The 17,613-nt window shown below is 38.0% G+C and overlaps 1 protein-coding gene across 1 annotated transcript in view; it reads left to right on the forward strand.

Annotated features, from left to right (window-relative positions):
* Nucleotides 1–17,613, forward strand: part of slc35f1 (solute carrier family 35 member F1) — a 107,552-nt gene that overhangs the window by 58,828 nt on the left and 31,111 nt on the right. The window contains exons 3-4 of the mRNA XM_052098142.1: nucleotides 6,939–7,066; nucleotides 17,221–17,380. Coding sequence (XP_051954102.1) covers nucleotides 6,939–7,066; nucleotides 17,221–17,380 — 288 coding nt within the window. The remainder of the gene's footprint in view (nucleotides 1–6,938; nucleotides 7,067–17,220; nucleotides 17,381–17,613) is intronic.

Below are 17,613 nucleotides of genomic sequence, written 5' to 3' on the forward strand. Positions count from 1 at the left end.
GCAACTATTGGCATGATTAATTGCTAAAACCGATATACTGGTCTACCTCTAATATATACTGTGTATACATACATATATATGTATGTATATATATTAATAATAAGTTATTAAGAATAAGTTAGAGTTGCCTTGATTTTTATTTCTCTCATATTTTATCTCAAGCATGTGTTTTACGGACACTGTTGTAGCCTTGGAAATCAAGTGCTCTAACTTTTTATGACATTATCTTTATTAGTTTTCTGTTATATATATTATTATTAATTACTAACATTATTAGTTGCAAAATTTGGTCATGGAAATTATGCCTCACCTGAAGGACAGTCAGTATTTGTATAAAAATTCACATTAGGCTACTCATTTTCACAAACTAAATATCAAAATGGTTTAAATTTGACTGTTTAGAATGCCATAGTTTGATTTTGTTTCTGAATATTTCATATTTTTCAATTCAGTTTGGATCAGGTTCAAAGGCAAAACAATAAAATCTGCATATTAAAAATATAAGTTACAATTGTTAAAAATATAAAATCTGTTTTAATAAATATCAACCCTTTTCACATAAAAGAGCCCCAAGTTGAAGACTCTGCTCGGCTCAGCTTGGCTCTCGGCTCTTAAAATGTTCATATCTACAAATGTGAGACTTCCCTTGCAGCTCTTATTCACAAGTCTTTTAAGACATGCATGCTCCACGGTTTCCAGCGTGAGGCAGGACCACACATGATGCAAAATCCATCTTTATACGCTCTGGTCACATGGTGGAATTTGTCAGTGCTCTCTGAAGATGGGATTATTATATATTCTCTCAGAATGACCTGTCTTTAAACGGATAGTTCACCCAAAATTCTGTCATCATTTACTTGTAAGTATCCATACCATCCCAGATGTGTATGACTTTTGTTTTCCTGCAGAACACAAACAACGATTTTTAAAGAATATCTCCGTTTTGTAGGACCATACAATACAAGTAAATAGTGACCAGAACTCTTAAAAGTAATCCATAAAAATCTAGTGGTTAAATACATGTCTTCTGAAGTGATATTATAGGTGGGGGTGAGAAACAGATCAATATTTAAGTTGTTTTTTTATATATAAATCTCCACCTTTTACCAGCCCCAACCAGTAGGTTGCTGAATGTGAAAGCAAAACTTACTGCCACACCAGAATGTGAAAGTGAATGTAAAATTGTAGATTTACATTAAAAAGGACTTTTAATATTTATCTGTTTCTTACACTGATCATATTGCTTCTGGAGACATGGATTTAACCACAGGAGTGATATGATTACTATTATGCTGCCTTTATGTGCTTTTTGGAGCCTCTGAATTTTGGTCACCATTTACTTGCATTGTATGGACCTACAGAGCTAAGGATTGCATGAGGGTGAGTAAATTATTTTTATTTTTGGCCGAACTATTTCTTTAAGAGTAATTTTCTCTGCCTTGCTCGACCAGCACACTGTCTGCTGTCAGTCCCCATTGTAAAAGTCAATATAATGGCACACACCATTAAAATACTCACCAACGGAGAAGGGAACAGCTGATATAATTAAAAAGCAAAATGAAATGTCACAATCACTGACAGGATGGTGTGGCACCTCGTCAGTGTAATATATATATATATATATCCTTATAAAGCCAAGAGAAGGATTGAGGTCATGTTAAAGGTGACAAGTAATAATCTGTAATCGAGGAAACTAAAGTTTTTAATTCTTCTCAATGGGTTTTAGATTTCACCTGCTGATTCTACCTCAAGTTTCCATTTCTGATGATTTCTGTTTATCAGTAAAGAAATTCATGAAGTCTATTGTGCTTTGACGGAATATCTGGTTCAGTCGATGCTTTATTCTTAACCAATTTAGCCACAGTACTGAATAAACACCAAGGAATGTTGTGGTTACTTTCTATGAGTTTGCTAAAATATGCTGACCTGGCAGCTTTTAGTTCCATGCACTGTGAAATACCTCTAATTTTGTATTCTTCCAATTGTGCTCCGTTTTCCAAGCTGCTCTCTTGAGCGCATAAGTGTGATCATTGCACCATGGTGAGGAGATTTCTTCATGAATCAAAGAAAAGCGACACTATAGCGAGAGTGCTAGAGAAGACTGTATTTATATTTTCTGTTATTACATCAAGTTCTTCTAGACTTTTTGGCTTACTGACTATGTGAGACAATTCTAGAAGATTATTAGTGAAGCTGTCTTTAGTGGTCGAAAGAATAGTTCTACCTGAATGATTGCGTGGTGTAGATTGAGTGACATTATCTGATCGCAGCAAACAAGAGACGAGGTAATGATCTGAGATGCCATCGCTTTGCGGTAGAATATCTACATCAACTCCATATGACAGAATTAAATCTAGCGTATGATTATGGCGATGATTTGGTCTTGTCACATATTGTCTGAGAGAGTTGAGAATATCAATAAATGCTAATCTCAGTGTGTAATTTCGTTAAAGCTCTTATCTACATTAAATACAAAATCTGATAGAAGATTTTCAAGTTCAACAAAGAAATCTGAGTATGGCCATGGTGATCTGTATACTATAGCAAGGGCAGAAGATGACAGAGATTTTATTATTGTATTTAACAGTTTCACATTAAGCATTATTAGTTCAAAAGACTTAAACTTATATCCTGTCCACTGAGTAACACCTCCTCCTCGACCCCTCAGACAAGGCTCATGTTTATAACAATAACCTAGGGGAGTAGATTAATTTAAACTAATATATTCATCCTGTTTAAGCCATGTTTCAGTCAAGCAGAGCGTATCCAAACTATGATCTGTAATAATTTAATTTACAGTTAATGTTTTGGTTGAAAGAGATCTAATGTTTAGTAGCACTATCTTTATATGATATTATCATACATTTATTGTTTGTTTTTTCAAGTTTGACCTTAAATTATTTAGTGAGGGATTTGTGTTTGGTAGTTTAGGGAACAGACACTATCTCTATATGAAATCTAGGTGACACAGTCTCTATTTGTTGTAGTTTATGTGACCTGTGTGACGTTCGGATTAACCCTTTTGTCTGCTTTCTGACCATCAATATCTGCCCATTCCTGACCTCAGTATGAGGCATCCACGGATGTTATTATGCCCTACAATAACTGCAGTCTAGATAAAATTGTGTTTGATTACCTTTGGGGAGACATGCCTTCCCTCTTTTATGTTTATGAAAGCATTGATGTAATTTTCAGTGATGTTGAATTAGATGTGCCCTTGCTAGCTACATCTTTCTTTCTCATGAGAATTACAGTACATGCACATTTCATCTTCCTTATTCTTATTTTATTTTCTGAAACCATTTCAGAACCACATGTACTATGGATTTATAAGCATAATTACCAGTTTGTAAAGGGATAGTTAACCCAAAAATGACAATTCTTTCACCATTTGCAGAATATGTAGTTTATTTCTGCTGTGGAACATAATAGGAGATGTTAGGTAGAATGACTGACTCAGTCACCATTCGCTTTAATTAAATGGACAGTTCAGTATTGTTTTGTAACTATTTAATGCCTGCAAGACACAAAGTGCTTGCCTTCAGGAAAATAGTTAGCATGATGGGAAACTGAGTTAGAATTAGGGATGTGCGAGACTAGTCGACTAAACGGTTCTGAAGCTGCTAGTCGACACTGGAATTACTAGTCGGTAACACCCCATGTCCTCTCTGTAGTAAGCAAACTCAGCAAAGTAGCTATAGATTTCAATTAGGAGGTTGTGCGGGAATTCAAAACATTTGAAAGTCCCTATTGATGTTTTCACACTTGATTCTTCTTTAAATCTGTGTGTGCTTGTATATAATTTTTCCGCTATGCAGGCTTTTTCAAGCGCAGAATAGCCGCCTCAGGTGAGTCAAGTCCCGTCTTTCACTGGACCATGTCGTCATGTTAATTTTGCTCATTAGAAATATATGCTTTTGAGTAAGTAGCCTTGAAAATGACTGTTTTAGGCTAGTGTGGCAGGGCGGAGGGCAGGGCCGGGTTGTGGTCCTACACACCTGGTCCCTTATCAGGCTAATCAAGCCTCCGAGAGGGATAAAGGCCGACTGCAGAGGATCGTCTGGGAAGAGAGATCGTTTACTATTATTTATATTCTCAAGCTGGTTCTCGCCTCCTCCTTTCCCTTGAATACGTTAACACTGGTGCCGAAACCCGGGAAGGAGGAGGGATACGCCGTAGTAGAGTTCTCGCCACTACCGTCCACCCCAACGGAGCAGCCGCGGCCATCTGCCGGGGGACGAGGAGCCCAGCCGCCTAGAAGAGGACGACGGCTGCCGACCGCGAGCGGGGAGGGTCTTGCTGCCGACCGCCTGGAGCGGGAGAACCGCTGCCAGGGGTGGGGGAGACCCCTTCTGTTCCCCGAGAGCGCCGGGGCGTTCTGTCCGCCAGGGGCTGGAGGTCTGCCTCTGATCCGCCCGGAGAGGCGCGGCTGTCGTCCGTTGGAGTGTGGAGGAGTGGCCGAGGAACAAGCTAAGGCGTATCGGAGAACTGGCGAGTAAGAGGTTTTTTTTTTTCATCTCTCTCACTGCTGCTCTGCGTTGGCCTTTTCCCTCTCTTTTAAATTTTACAGTGTTTTTTGTGGGGGTACTACACTGTTACAGGAAGTACCCCCCCTAGTTTAAATATTTATGTTTCCCTCCCCTTGTCCCCTCCCTCGTCCAGGTAGACGGGGATGACCTGCCGGCAGATGGGGCTTAGGGCACGACCCCCTACAGGGAAGGGGGGGGGGGGATGTACGTCATGCTGGGGGCTCCCCAGCCTGAGAGAATGAGGGAGGAATGTGGCAGGGCGGAGGGCGGGGCCGGGTCGTGATCCTACACACCTGGTCCCGTATTAGGCTAATTATGCCTCCGTGAGGGATAAAGGTTGACTGCAGAGGATCGTGCGGGAGAGAGAGATCGTTTACGGACATGTCCGTCATGTGTGTGTTTGTCTTATAAGTTTATCATTAAAACTATTATTTATATTGTCAAGCCGGTTCTCGCCTCCTCCTTTCCATTGATCCCTTTAAAGCTAGGTATGCCATTTTTAAAATCTGCTGATTAAGAAGGCTATTTTCAACAAGGTGCAGACTGCTTAACTGGTTATTCTGTGTGCACGTCAGGTTTATTTTAGGCTACATCACAAGACAATTTTTTCTATCCTATAGCTACTTTTTTTTTTACATCGTTTTACATGTTATTGGTTAATGTTCTTTACTGAACAGCTGTCATATTAGATCAATGGCTAGTGCACAACTGCGCGTCGTGAAATATGCGCAACTTTTCAGCACATTTTTTCTCTCGTAGATTTTGCTTAGCCTACCTGTTATTTATTTTCAACAATGTCCTGACTGTTTTAATATGTTAAGTAACTTTTACTTGGTGAATTCCATTTAGAACAGGCTATTGGTCCTGCACTATTCATTCAATTGTTTTCAATAAACATGCCTGTTAAATATTCATAACCGTTGATTCAGTGAATGCATTTCATGTTCCATATTTAATGTACAATGATCATAATGCAAGGCGAGCACGCTGTAGATAAATGTACCTTTTCAGGGGAATTTAGCGTCGGATTTGGAATAGATTAAATATTTGAAATGGGCCACATAAACACTTTTGTTTGACTGTTTTCTGAAGGTTGGTTTCTTTTTAGACTAGTCGACTTAAAAAAAATGTCATTTAAACGCCAGTGAAATTAGTCATTACGCACATCCCTAGTTAGAATGAAGGTCTGCATAATTCGACTACTTTTTCTTTCTCTTTTACTACCTGAGGTGCTTTTGCTGTTATGATCCTATAGAAAACTCAATATATTTTTTTCAGTAGCAGCCTTGCTGTGTCAAGAGATTGCTGTGCTCTTTTAATAAAATCTCTGAAAGAGAACATGCTGCTGTGTTTTATTTCTCTGGGGCACAAATAGGCAAAATCCATTCACGCCAATTGAAAAATATGCAGACCTATTTTGATATGTCTGTAGTTTTGTGGGAATTGACAAAAGGACATTTCTATTTAATTTTGAACATGTTTCATAATCTCCTATTTCTGTCAGGTAGCGAGCATGAAGTTTGGAACATTGGATTTAGATGGATTTGTTGTTGTTATATGAATAGTTCACACAAAAATGAAAATCCTCTCATCATTTACTCACCCTCATCCCAGATGCGTATGACTTTCTTTCTGCTGCTGAACACAAACAAGATATATTTAGAAGAAAAATTCATAGGTCCTCACAATGCAAATGAATAGTGACCAGAAATTTGAAGCTCCAAAAAAGCAAAAGCAAGTAGCTAAAAAGTAGTCCATAAGTAGCCCAGTGTTTAAATCCATGTCTTCAGAAGATATATGATCGGTGTGGGTGAGAAACAGATACATTTTAAAGTCCTTTTTTGTTAATATAAATCTATCTCCACTTTCACTTCCAAATTATTTTCTTGTTTTTTGGTGATTCACATTATTCTCTATACCTACTGGTTAAGCATTGCCTTATTAACATATCAACTGGTAGAGCATAGTGCTTGCAACACCAGGGTCATGGGTTCGATTCCCAGTGAACACACAAACTGCTAAAAGAAATGTATACCTTGAATACTCTTTGGATAAAAAGTGTCTGCAAAAATGCATAAATGTAAATGAAAAAATATAAATATGGTAATTATTCAGTACCAGTTATTCAGTATGATGTTTTTAATATCGTATGGAGTTTTTTACTTGACATAGTTGCCTTTGTCTTGCTCTGCTTTAAGACATTAAGGCAGGATTTGATCATTCCAAGAGCAGCCTCCAACAGAAATGCACTTTGATCTTCTTTTCCCGAAGTATTTGTCTATATGTGCATCAATGACTGTGTAATAATTAATTAACAGACTGATTGCTACAGACTGATTGTGCAAACAGAGCTATGAATCATTTGAGGCTCCTAAGTGCTTGAATTGGGTTTCTTCTCGTTTTTCACAGGAGAGGAGAATCTACTGGCAATTTTGAAGAGAAGATGGTGGAAGTACATGATTCTGGGTCTAATTGATATAGAGGCAAACTACCTGGTCATCAAAGCCTACCAGTACACCACACTGACCAGCGTTCAGGTGGGTAACTCCTAGTGTTTAGGAATAACTAACTGAAAACAGTGACGCTGCTAACTTAAAGGGATAGTTCACCAAAAAATAAACTCTCATCATTTGCTCACCGTCATGCCATCCCAGATGTGTATGACTTTCTTTCTGCACAAACAAATATTTTTTGTAATGTAATATAAGATGATCTCAGCTCTATAGGTCCTCACAATGCAAGTGAAAGGGTACCAAAATTTTGTAGCTCCAAAAGCACATGAAGGCAGCATAAAAGTAATCCATATGACTCCAGTGGTTAAATCTATGTATTCAGAAGCAATATGATAGGTGTGGGTGAGAAACAGATCCATATTTAAGTCCTTTGTCTATCAATATCCACTTTCATCTTCTACTTTTGGTTTTGGTGATTCATATTCTTCATGCATATGGATACCTACTGGACAGGGAGGAGAACGTCTTGCAAAAAATAATTTACATTTTGATCTGTCTTATGGATTACTTTTATGATGCCTTTATGAGCTTTTTGGAATGTATGAAATGTTGAATGAATGAATGATATAACTTATCATGAATATACTTTAAGTGTAACATTCATTCATTTATTTATTTATTTGGAGCTTCAAACTTTTGGTACCCATTCACTTGCATTGTATGGACCTAAAGAGCTGAGATATTCTTCTAAAAATCTTTGTTTGTGTTCAGCAGAAGAAAGAAAGTCACACGCATCTGGGATGGTATGAAGGCGAGTAAACGAGAATGGAAATTTTTGGGTAAACTATTCCTTTAACTAAATTCATCAGTCGTGGTTCTGGTAACAAGCTAACAACTTGTTTTTAAAAAGTAGCATCGTAATATGTCAAAATGCCAAATCCCTGCTATATCAATGCTATATATATATATATATATATAAGCTGCATTTAAAGAGGTCCTGACAGAAGGAATCAAAATTTCCTTAATCTTTTGACTTTAAAATGTCCTCCTCCACTGCAAAAAGAGGATTTGTTAAAGCCAGGCTGCCAAAATGACTCATTTTCAAATTTCTGCACATTATGATCACTGCGGTAGACATTTGCATCCGACCTCCTCCACAACAACACATCAACGACTACTTTACCTTATCGCTAGTGATAGACCGATATGACCGTTTAAAACCAATATGATATCGATTATTGATATGTTTACACATCTGACAACGATATGCTGAACCAATTTTTTAAAATGAATTTAATTTTTGTTTTTATTCATCTTTATTTTAAGAGAAAATATTCAACAAAGAAAACATGATCAAAAATGTTATTATAATAATAATCACATACCATGTTTTTTTAATAATAATTACAACAATAATAATAGGCTAAATTAATTGACAGCATCTGATTTAAAACGGAGAACATATATAAATGACAAGAGTGTTATTGCATGAATGTAATCTTCCATTTTAAGCTAGGCCTACAGTTTAAAGGTTAAGGTGTTGTTTAATAGGCTGAAGGCAAATAGTTTGCTGGAATAAGTATACATTCTCAGGAAAATGAAAAACAATAAATACATCACTGCAATTACAGAGTCCATCCTGAATGCCATCAGAATCATTAATAATGTTTCGTCAAGGGGCCTGGGTATCTCAGCGAGTAAAGATGCTGACTACCACCCCTGGAGTCGCAAGTTCGAATTTAGGGCATGCTGTGTGACTCCAGCCAGGTCTCCTAAGCAACCAAACTCTACCCTCCCTAAGCTAGGGAGGGTAGAGTCCTAGGGAGGTTAGAGTTGCTAGGGAGGTTACTAAAATGTGGTTCACTCTTGGTGGGGCACGTGGTATGTTGTGCATGGATGCCGCGGAGAACAGCCTCCGCGGCGTGAAGCCTCCACATGCGCGTGTCTCCGCGTAACCGCTCAACAAGCCACATGATAAGATGCACGGATTGGCGGTCTCGGACACGGCGGGAACTGAGATTCGTCCTCCTCCACCCAGATTGAGGTGAGTTACTACGCTGCCAAGAGGACTTAGAGTGTTGTTGGGAATTGCACTCTAAGTGCAAACTGGGGAGAAAAAGAGGAGAAACTAAAAAATTTAAAAAGTATAATAAAAAAAATAATAATGTTTCGTCAGTCTCTATAGCAGCTCCCTCATGAAATTTCTTGTTTTATTTTTGTATCTTGCAGCAAATGACATGCAAATCTCATGCTGTCATTGTCACTTGACACAAAGCTATTTTAGACATGTTTATTGTGACACATGTGTTTTGCCCCATGAAGGTCTATGCCAGGGGTCATCAACCTTTTTGACATGGAGTGGCATTTTTTATTTTCCTGGTCAATGGCTGTGCCGATGCGCATGTATGTGATTTTGATGTAATCCTTCCTCATGATCACGCAGCATGTTTTCATCAGCTGAATGGAAGTGTGATGAGACTCACGCTGTGCGTGCAAGCCATTCGCGCATCACAAGTCGAAAAACGATTTAGCCCTTTTCGGTGAATCGCACTTGCAAAATCCTAAAACTTTATTTCCAGGTTTCATTTATATTTTGGATCTCAGATTTTTTAAACCCCAAAATGTGGGTTTATCTTTTCTCTTTTAATCTTTGAATGTAATTCTGAGTGTGACCATGGTTTAAGCAGGGTGTACCAGTATGCTGGGTTGGACATCTCCGGGATTAATGGTGGTGTTTTCCTTATTACATTACATGTTTTTCTGAAAGCATAAAGAAACAAATGAAACACTGAATGTAGGCTGTCATCCACGCAGCCTGACCGAAGCTGACCGAAGATGTTCACGAAAGTGAAGCGCTGCTGGCTCTCGATGCGTGAATGGCTTGTATGCGCTGCACGAGTCTGTTGGGCATACTGCAGTCTCATCACGTTGTAACTTTTTGTTTAGACTCCCATTCAGCTCATGAAAACACACTGTGCGATCGTGAGGAAGGATTACATCAAGATGTAGATTGGAATGCGGAATTGTGCGGAATTGTGCGGAATTTCATATGAATAAAATATTCTACTCCTCTCTTGCCATTGCTGGCGTGCCAGTGATTACCCCTCCGCGTGCCAGTGATTACCCCTCCGCGATGCCAATGCTGGCACGCATGCCATAGGTTGCCGACCCCTGGTCTACGCGTGTACGCAAAACTTTTACTCAAATGATTTTGCAGAGAAAATTAATTTCCACAGAGTTATAATCATGTAGATGGTGATTCATAGCGAAATAAAGGTTAATCGTAAATGTTAATCAAATTTAGGGAATTTTAAACAAGTGGATCTTGTTAAAAACTGCATTTGTATATAATTCTGGTATATGGCCAGTCATTCCATTCAACATTCAAGCATCTACCTGAAAGGCTGATTTACAAGACTAATAAACACAGCAAACTGAGAATTAAATTAAACCGCCATATTTCCAACATGCACTTATCCAAGACTTTTCGAGTTGATTAATGTGAAGTAATGTTACGTCTTTGGGACTTTGCTGGATTTGCCTATACATGAATAATAAAAAAGCCATTTCATGACCCATTTAAAGGATAGTTTGACTATAGTTTAAAGCATACAGGTTTGGAACAACATGTCTGTGATTAAATGATGACAGAATTGTCCTTTTTGGTTACTTGAATTATGATGAGCTGGTCACATGCCTTCGTCGTGCCTGTCCAATCAGCACGCACTCTGCCATCTGTTTCATATTGTGCTTGTCATTTAATCTTCATTAAAGCACCGTTAGTGCTGAAAGAGCCTTATTCACGTCACTGCTAATGGTGTTTGATTAGTGGCCAGAGGAGGACTCAATGATCATTAGAAATTCCAGCAGAGAAATGTATTGATTCTTTCACTTTTCACTCTTCTAGCTTCACTGAGCCATCAAAGCGGTCATTACGAGCACCCTTGTGTAAGCAGACACTGTCTTCAGCTATTTGATGAAGGCGATCGTGTTGGCATACAGTCTGGTCATACAGTTGGGCCCAAAAGTCTGAGACCATTGGTTTAATATAAAATATTCATTATTATAATATGATATTATCAGTAAAAGCTATTTTCTGATCTTTGAATTGAAAATGTACACACGTTTGTGCAAAACCCAATAATTCATGTGATGCAGCATGATTTGAGAACGTTCCAAAGAGCATCTTGTGTGCTTCAATGGAAGGATGGACATTTGACGAAGTGAACAAAGGTCAATATCACATTTTAATTAGTGACTGAGAAATAATGTTGAATGTTAAATATTTCTTATATACAGTATAATGTTGTCATAACTTCTATTATTTGAGTTGTAAAGTTGTTTAAATAGTCGTTAACGAATACAAGGCTTACAGCATTACGTCACCATGGCAACAAAGTTGTAACATTGAATATAAATTGACAAAAAACACAATTATATCACGTTAACTTAGTCTTGTGGCTCTACTTTTGAAACGGTGAGTATTTTAACGGTTATGGATTGGGCCCCATTCACTTCCATTGTAAGTGCCTCACTGTAACCCAGATTTAATTAATTGCCACAAATGCTGTCCATTGAGCTTGACTTCTATTGAACCTGGCATATTCCTTTAATGAAACAATCTCCCAGATTTAAATGTGGACTTTTATGTCAAGCTTGCCTTGCATTAGGTATTAATAGAGGATGTTAACACCAGCATTTATCAGAACAACAAACTGAGTGTATCAGCTCCGATCAATTAGGATTTGATAGTGTACACAAAAGAGAACACTTGGGTAGAACAGGCTTGTCTTGTTATTATTGATTAATCTGTGATAACATCCCATTGCATGATTATTTTCACATCATTGCATACCTACAGGTGAATACAGACTGTGTTAGATTTTATGAACCTCAAAATACTGCACAAACACACATTTATTTGAAAGAGTCTGCTCTTTTAAATGCACTAACTGCGACGATCAGCAGTTACCGGTAGTTCAGCACTACCACCTTTGAAGCAGTATCTGTCTCTGTGTTCTCTACCCAGCACAAAAGAGATGGAGAAATAGGCTCCCTCACCCTGGTGCAGTTCATATTGTTTAGAGTCTGTGGAGACTGTAGTGTCTCTGATCAGACAGTGGAACCAGACAGAAGCCCTCCTACGAGTCAATCAAAGGCAGAATCCCTGCATTAGGGTACCAGAGATCTTTATTATTGCTACCGCACTAAAGAGCCACCTGCTAAATACATACTGTATGATTTATTAAATGTATGTTCTGGGTTCAGTACAAGTGAAGCTCTATAAAGAGAATCTGTAGCAAATAAAATTACAAGGTAGTTTACCAAAATTTCCTGGACTTTTGAAGTTTTCATCATTATTCATGCATTTTGACAGTTTATATGGTTGCATTGTTACATTGGTCAACTTTTAGAAGTACAATAGCATATCGATTCCTTCAAAGCTAACAGACGTGGACTAAAAGATTAAAAAAGCTTCCAATTTTGATTTAATGCAACTACTGCAATAATTAATACTTACTTCCTGTAACTTCACTAATGTTTAACTTCCTGTGGCAAAATGTGGCATATATAAATTGCTAGGAATTCCGCTCTCGACTCTGCTGCATATCCTAGCACAAAAACTGATAATGTGGAGCAGTACACGCTCATTCATTACGCGTGACACATGTCCTGGTCATAACAAACAAGGGAGTGCTGCAAGTGGTGAGCCAGGCGTGGGAGAGATAGGGGCATGTTGCCGTATCTTTTCAAATGGCACGAAACTGCACGAGAGAGTGTCAGCAGTTGTGTGTTAGAGATTGCAGTGATGACAGATGGCAGCCAGAGAAAAAAACTGTTATGAGATTTTAAACTTCAGCAAATTATACTCTAGCGTTCTGTTTGTTTTATATCTGCTTGTACAATATAGTGTGACATGTCTAATAACGCACAGGCAATGCACAATTAAGTTTATCTTCACAATACAGCTTGATATAAATTGAATCTGTACATATGATCATATTATAATAAAAAAGTCCACTGGAAAACAGCAGAAGATTTTGCTCGACTTTTAATTACAGCACGTTCACTGATTTTATGACATAAAATATATAAAGATTTATCCCCGTAAAAATGTGTCTAATTAACACTATATGCAAAAATAACTGAACATTTTAATGTGCACGTTTAAATAATGAAATAAGTAAATGATGACCAACCATTTCTTGCAAGTTCTTTGAGACAAAGGATAAAGTATATGTTTTTTGTATGGGGTAAATTGGAACCTGCCATTAAACAAGTGGTTTCGTGTGATCATTGGGGTGTGTTGGGGGAATGTGACCCCACCATAAACCACAATCAAAAACATTTAAAACAAATTTAAAACATATATGCACGTACTAAATTCAAGGCCCTGATGCTGGCATACAAAACAGTCACTGGGTCTGCTCCAGCATACCTAAAAACATTTATGCAGAGCTACGTTCCCACCAGAAGCCTGCGGTCGGCTAAGGAACGTCGCCTTGTCGTACCAAAACAAAGAGGCACCAAAACACTTTCCCGGACTTTCAGTTTCATCATACCACGGTGGTGGAATGACCTTCCCAAATCACTCTCTATCTTCAAAGAACAGCTAAAAACACATATTTTCCAAAAGCACTTAACCGGTCACAAAAAAAAAAACATTTCTTGTTGCACTTAAATCTGTTTTGTATACTATTCTGACGATAGTGAAACTTTGTAATATGGCACTTTTCATACCACTGTCTCCCTAAGATGATTCGCTGATGTTTTTCCTCTTTTGTAAGTCGCTTTGGATAAAAGCATCTGCCAAATGAATAAATGTAAATGTAAATATATGACAACCTGCACCGTTTAAAATGTGACAACATGCCCCAGCCTGAATTTCATAAAAAAATTACTTTCGTCCTAAGAAAACGTTTAAAACTTACTGTAAAAATTTGACTTCATTATATATAGTTGACGCTTGCCTTAATGTATGTCAGTGTGGTCAGAATATGTCTGCCTGTGTACCCCAGAGCTATAACAAAAGATGAAAGTAATGCTGATAGTAAAAATGTACTTTAAACCGTTTCATTCATAAAAAAATATTCGTATTTCAAAAGGGTTTCGAACTGTTTGAAACCAACATACAAATCCACTACTTGATAAAACACACATTTATGCAATTGGACATTTTACTCCGAGCATAACTGAGATATAGCCCCGCGTGACAACCTACCCCGGTCTCCCCTACTCTCTATATTGAACTGCTTATTACACTTTTATGAAATAGATCACACATTAATTTACATTTATTTATATTTATGCATTTGGCAGACGCTTTTATCCAAAGCGACTTACAGTGCACTTATTACAGGGACAATCCCCCCGGAGCAACCTGGAGTTAAGTGCCTTGCTCAAGGGCGCAACAGTGGCATCTTGGTGGTGCTGGGGCTTGAACCCCTGACCTTCTGGTCAGTAACCCTGAGCCTCAACCACTGAGCCACCACTGCCCTATACTATACAGTATTGACAATAACTGTAGTAAATACTGTATATACTGTATATTTTGGCAGTTGTCATGGTACAGCTGAAGTCAGAAATGTACATACACTTAGGTTGAAGTCATTAGCAAACTATAGTTTTGGCAAGTCATTTAGGACATCTACTTTGTGCATGACATGAGTAATTTTTCCAACAATTGTTTACAGACAGATTGTTTCATTTTTAATTGACTATATCACAATTCGAGTGGGTCAGAAGTTTACATACACTAAGTTAACTGTGCTTTTAAGCAGCTTGGAAAATTCCAGAAAATGTTGTGTAGCCTTTAGCCAATTAACTTCTGATAGGAGCTGTACTGAATTGGAGGTGTACCTGTGGATGTGTTTTAAGGCCTATCTTCAAACTCAGTGCCTCTTTGCTTGACATCATGTGTCTGGTTCATTCTTGGGAGCAATTTCCAAATGCCTGAAGATACCATGTTCATCTGTACTAACAATAGTACGCAAGTATAAACACCATAGGACAACGCAGCCATCATACCGCTCAGGAAGAAGACACGTTCTGTCTCCTAGAGATGAACATAGTTTGGTGCAAAACGTCCAAATCAATACCAGAACAACAGCAAAGGACCTTGTGAAGATGCTGGAGTAAACAGGTAAACAATCAATATCCACAGTAAAACGAGTCCTATATCAACATAATCTGAATGGCTTGGCATTTAGCAAGAAAGAAGCCACTGCTGCAAAACTGCCATAAAAAAGCCAGACTACAGTTTGCAAGTGCACATAGGGACAAATATATTTTTGGAGAAATGTCCTCTGGTCTGATGAAACAAAAATGGAACTGTTTGGCCATAATGACCATCGTTATGTTTGGAGGAAAAGGGTGAGCCTTGCAAGCCGAAGAACACCATCCCAACTGGGAAACATGGGGGTGGCAGCATCATGTTATTGGGGTGCTTTGCTGCAGGAGGGACTGGTGCACTTCACAAAATATTTGGCATCATGAGGAAGGAAAATTATGTGGATGTACTGAAGCAATATCTCAAGACTTTAGCCAGGAAGTTAAAGCTTGGTCACAAATGGGTCTTCCAAATGGGCAATGACCCCAAGCATACCTCCAAATTTGTGGCAAAATGACTTAAGGAAAACAAAGTCAAGGTATTGGAGTGGCCATCACAAAAGCCCTGACCTCAATTTCGATAGAAAATTTGTGGACAGAAATGAAAACGCTTGTGCAAGCAAGGAGGCCTACAAACCTGACTCAGTTACACCAGCTCTGTCTGGAGGAATGGGCCAACATTCCAGCAACTCTTTGTAAGAAGCTTGTGGAAGGCTACCCAAAATGTTTGACAAAAGTTAAACAATTTAAAGGCAATGCTACCAAATACTAACAAAGTGTATGTAAACTTCTGACCCACTGGGAATGTGACGAAAGAAATAAAAGCTGAAATACATAATTCTCTCTACTATTATTATGACATTTCATATTCTTAAAATAATGTAGTGATCCCAACTGACCTAAGACAGGGAATGTTTTCTTCAATTAAATGTTAGGAATTTTGAAAAACTGATTTTAAATATATTTGGCTAAGGTGTATATAAACTTCTGACTTCAACTGTACATTTTAAATATGTAAGAGTAGCAGGGCAACATTTAACAGCAGAAAGAGTATACCTGTTAAAATATTTTAGAAGCTAAAACTTATGCACACACAGCCCATATTTCTCGAGTGTTGGCCCTTGTGTTGTGTTAGGAGGAATCAAATTAAAATGCTAGTTCAGTCACAGGAAGAGATATTGCAAGCCAGTTGCTCAAACAAAACTAGTATTTTGCAGCTTTAAATTAGCAAGGAACGTTGCCTAACAAAATAGCTTGTTTGATGATTGCACACAGCTTGCTGCTCATCCCTCACTGGTGTGCATCGTGTTGCACTCTTTTTGGTGTGAACAAATGCTTTCTAGATCCCAATCTTTTGTATCGTTTTCCCCTATGGTTAACAATGAGTGTAGTTTAACATTTTTATGTGGGCTATAATAAGGTTACAAAATTGCTTATCAATATTAATAGGCAGCCATACAGATCCATGCAATGGAGCCATTCTTTGTTTGTTTGTTTTGTAGATGATTTCTTGTTTTACAGTAGATGATCATGGAGTTGGCTGAGCTCTAAAATGCAATTGTCATGACTAATTCTGCTTCTGTATTCTCGTCTTACTCACTTTCTATCTGTAGATTCTGCTAGGATAAGTGTAATGTCAACAAAATTAACCCAGCCTGCTATAAATGTCTGTGATCTTGGGGCAGAAATGGCAGCTATGTATAACTTTTATGACCTCATTATCTCTGTTTTGTGACCTTTAGCCATCCAAGTCTTATGAAAAATGGATTCTTAACCTTTTAAAGAGTCGTACCTGATAATTAACAAGTTAGTCCCAAACCTCTGAAAATCTGATGTCATACAATTCAAATGAGCTCAGTCAGTACTGCAGCATTGTAGATATAGGAATAGTCAGGGATTAGGGCAGACAGTTAACCATATCCGACAGATGTTAGGAAGAATGACAGCCTCAGTCACCATTCACTTTCACTGGATGGAAAAAAAGATTCAATGAAAGTAAATGGTGACATGAACATACTTTCTAACATCTTTTGTGACATTAGGTGAAATATCCATTTAACCACAATGAACAACTTGTACTTTCACAGTTCTGTTTATTATTGAATGTAGTCCTTGCATGTCTTTCACAGTTGCTGGACTGCTTCGTGATCCCAGTGGTGCTGCTGCTGTCATGGTTCTTCCTGTTAGTCAGGTATAAAGTGCTGCACTTTGTCGGCGTGGGTGTATGTCTTGTGGGCATGGGCTGTATGGTGGGAGCAGATGTCCTGGTGGGCCGACAGCAAGGCCTCGGTAAGTCCTCACTAGATATAGATTGATAACTGTTTCAACATATATTTCTTATAGATATTCACAAATTTTTTTTTGATATCAGGTCAACTAATAAATGGCACCATTTAGTGAATCTGTAAAGAATAGCACCCAACAATGGCATAACACCACTGTTAACACAGAAAATAATAGTGTTCACAGATACCTAGAAACTTAATTTAACATATTGTTTGCTTGTGTTTTTTATTCTCATA

Source organism: Xyrauchen texanus, chromosome 30 (assembly GCF_025860055.1).
Source record: "Xyrauchen texanus isolate HMW12.3.18 chromosome 30, RBS_HiC_50CHRs, whole genome shotgun sequence".
NCBI classification, from domain to species: Eukaryota; Metazoa; Chordata; class Actinopteri; order Cypriniformes; family Catostomidae; genus Xyrauchen; species Xyrauchen texanus.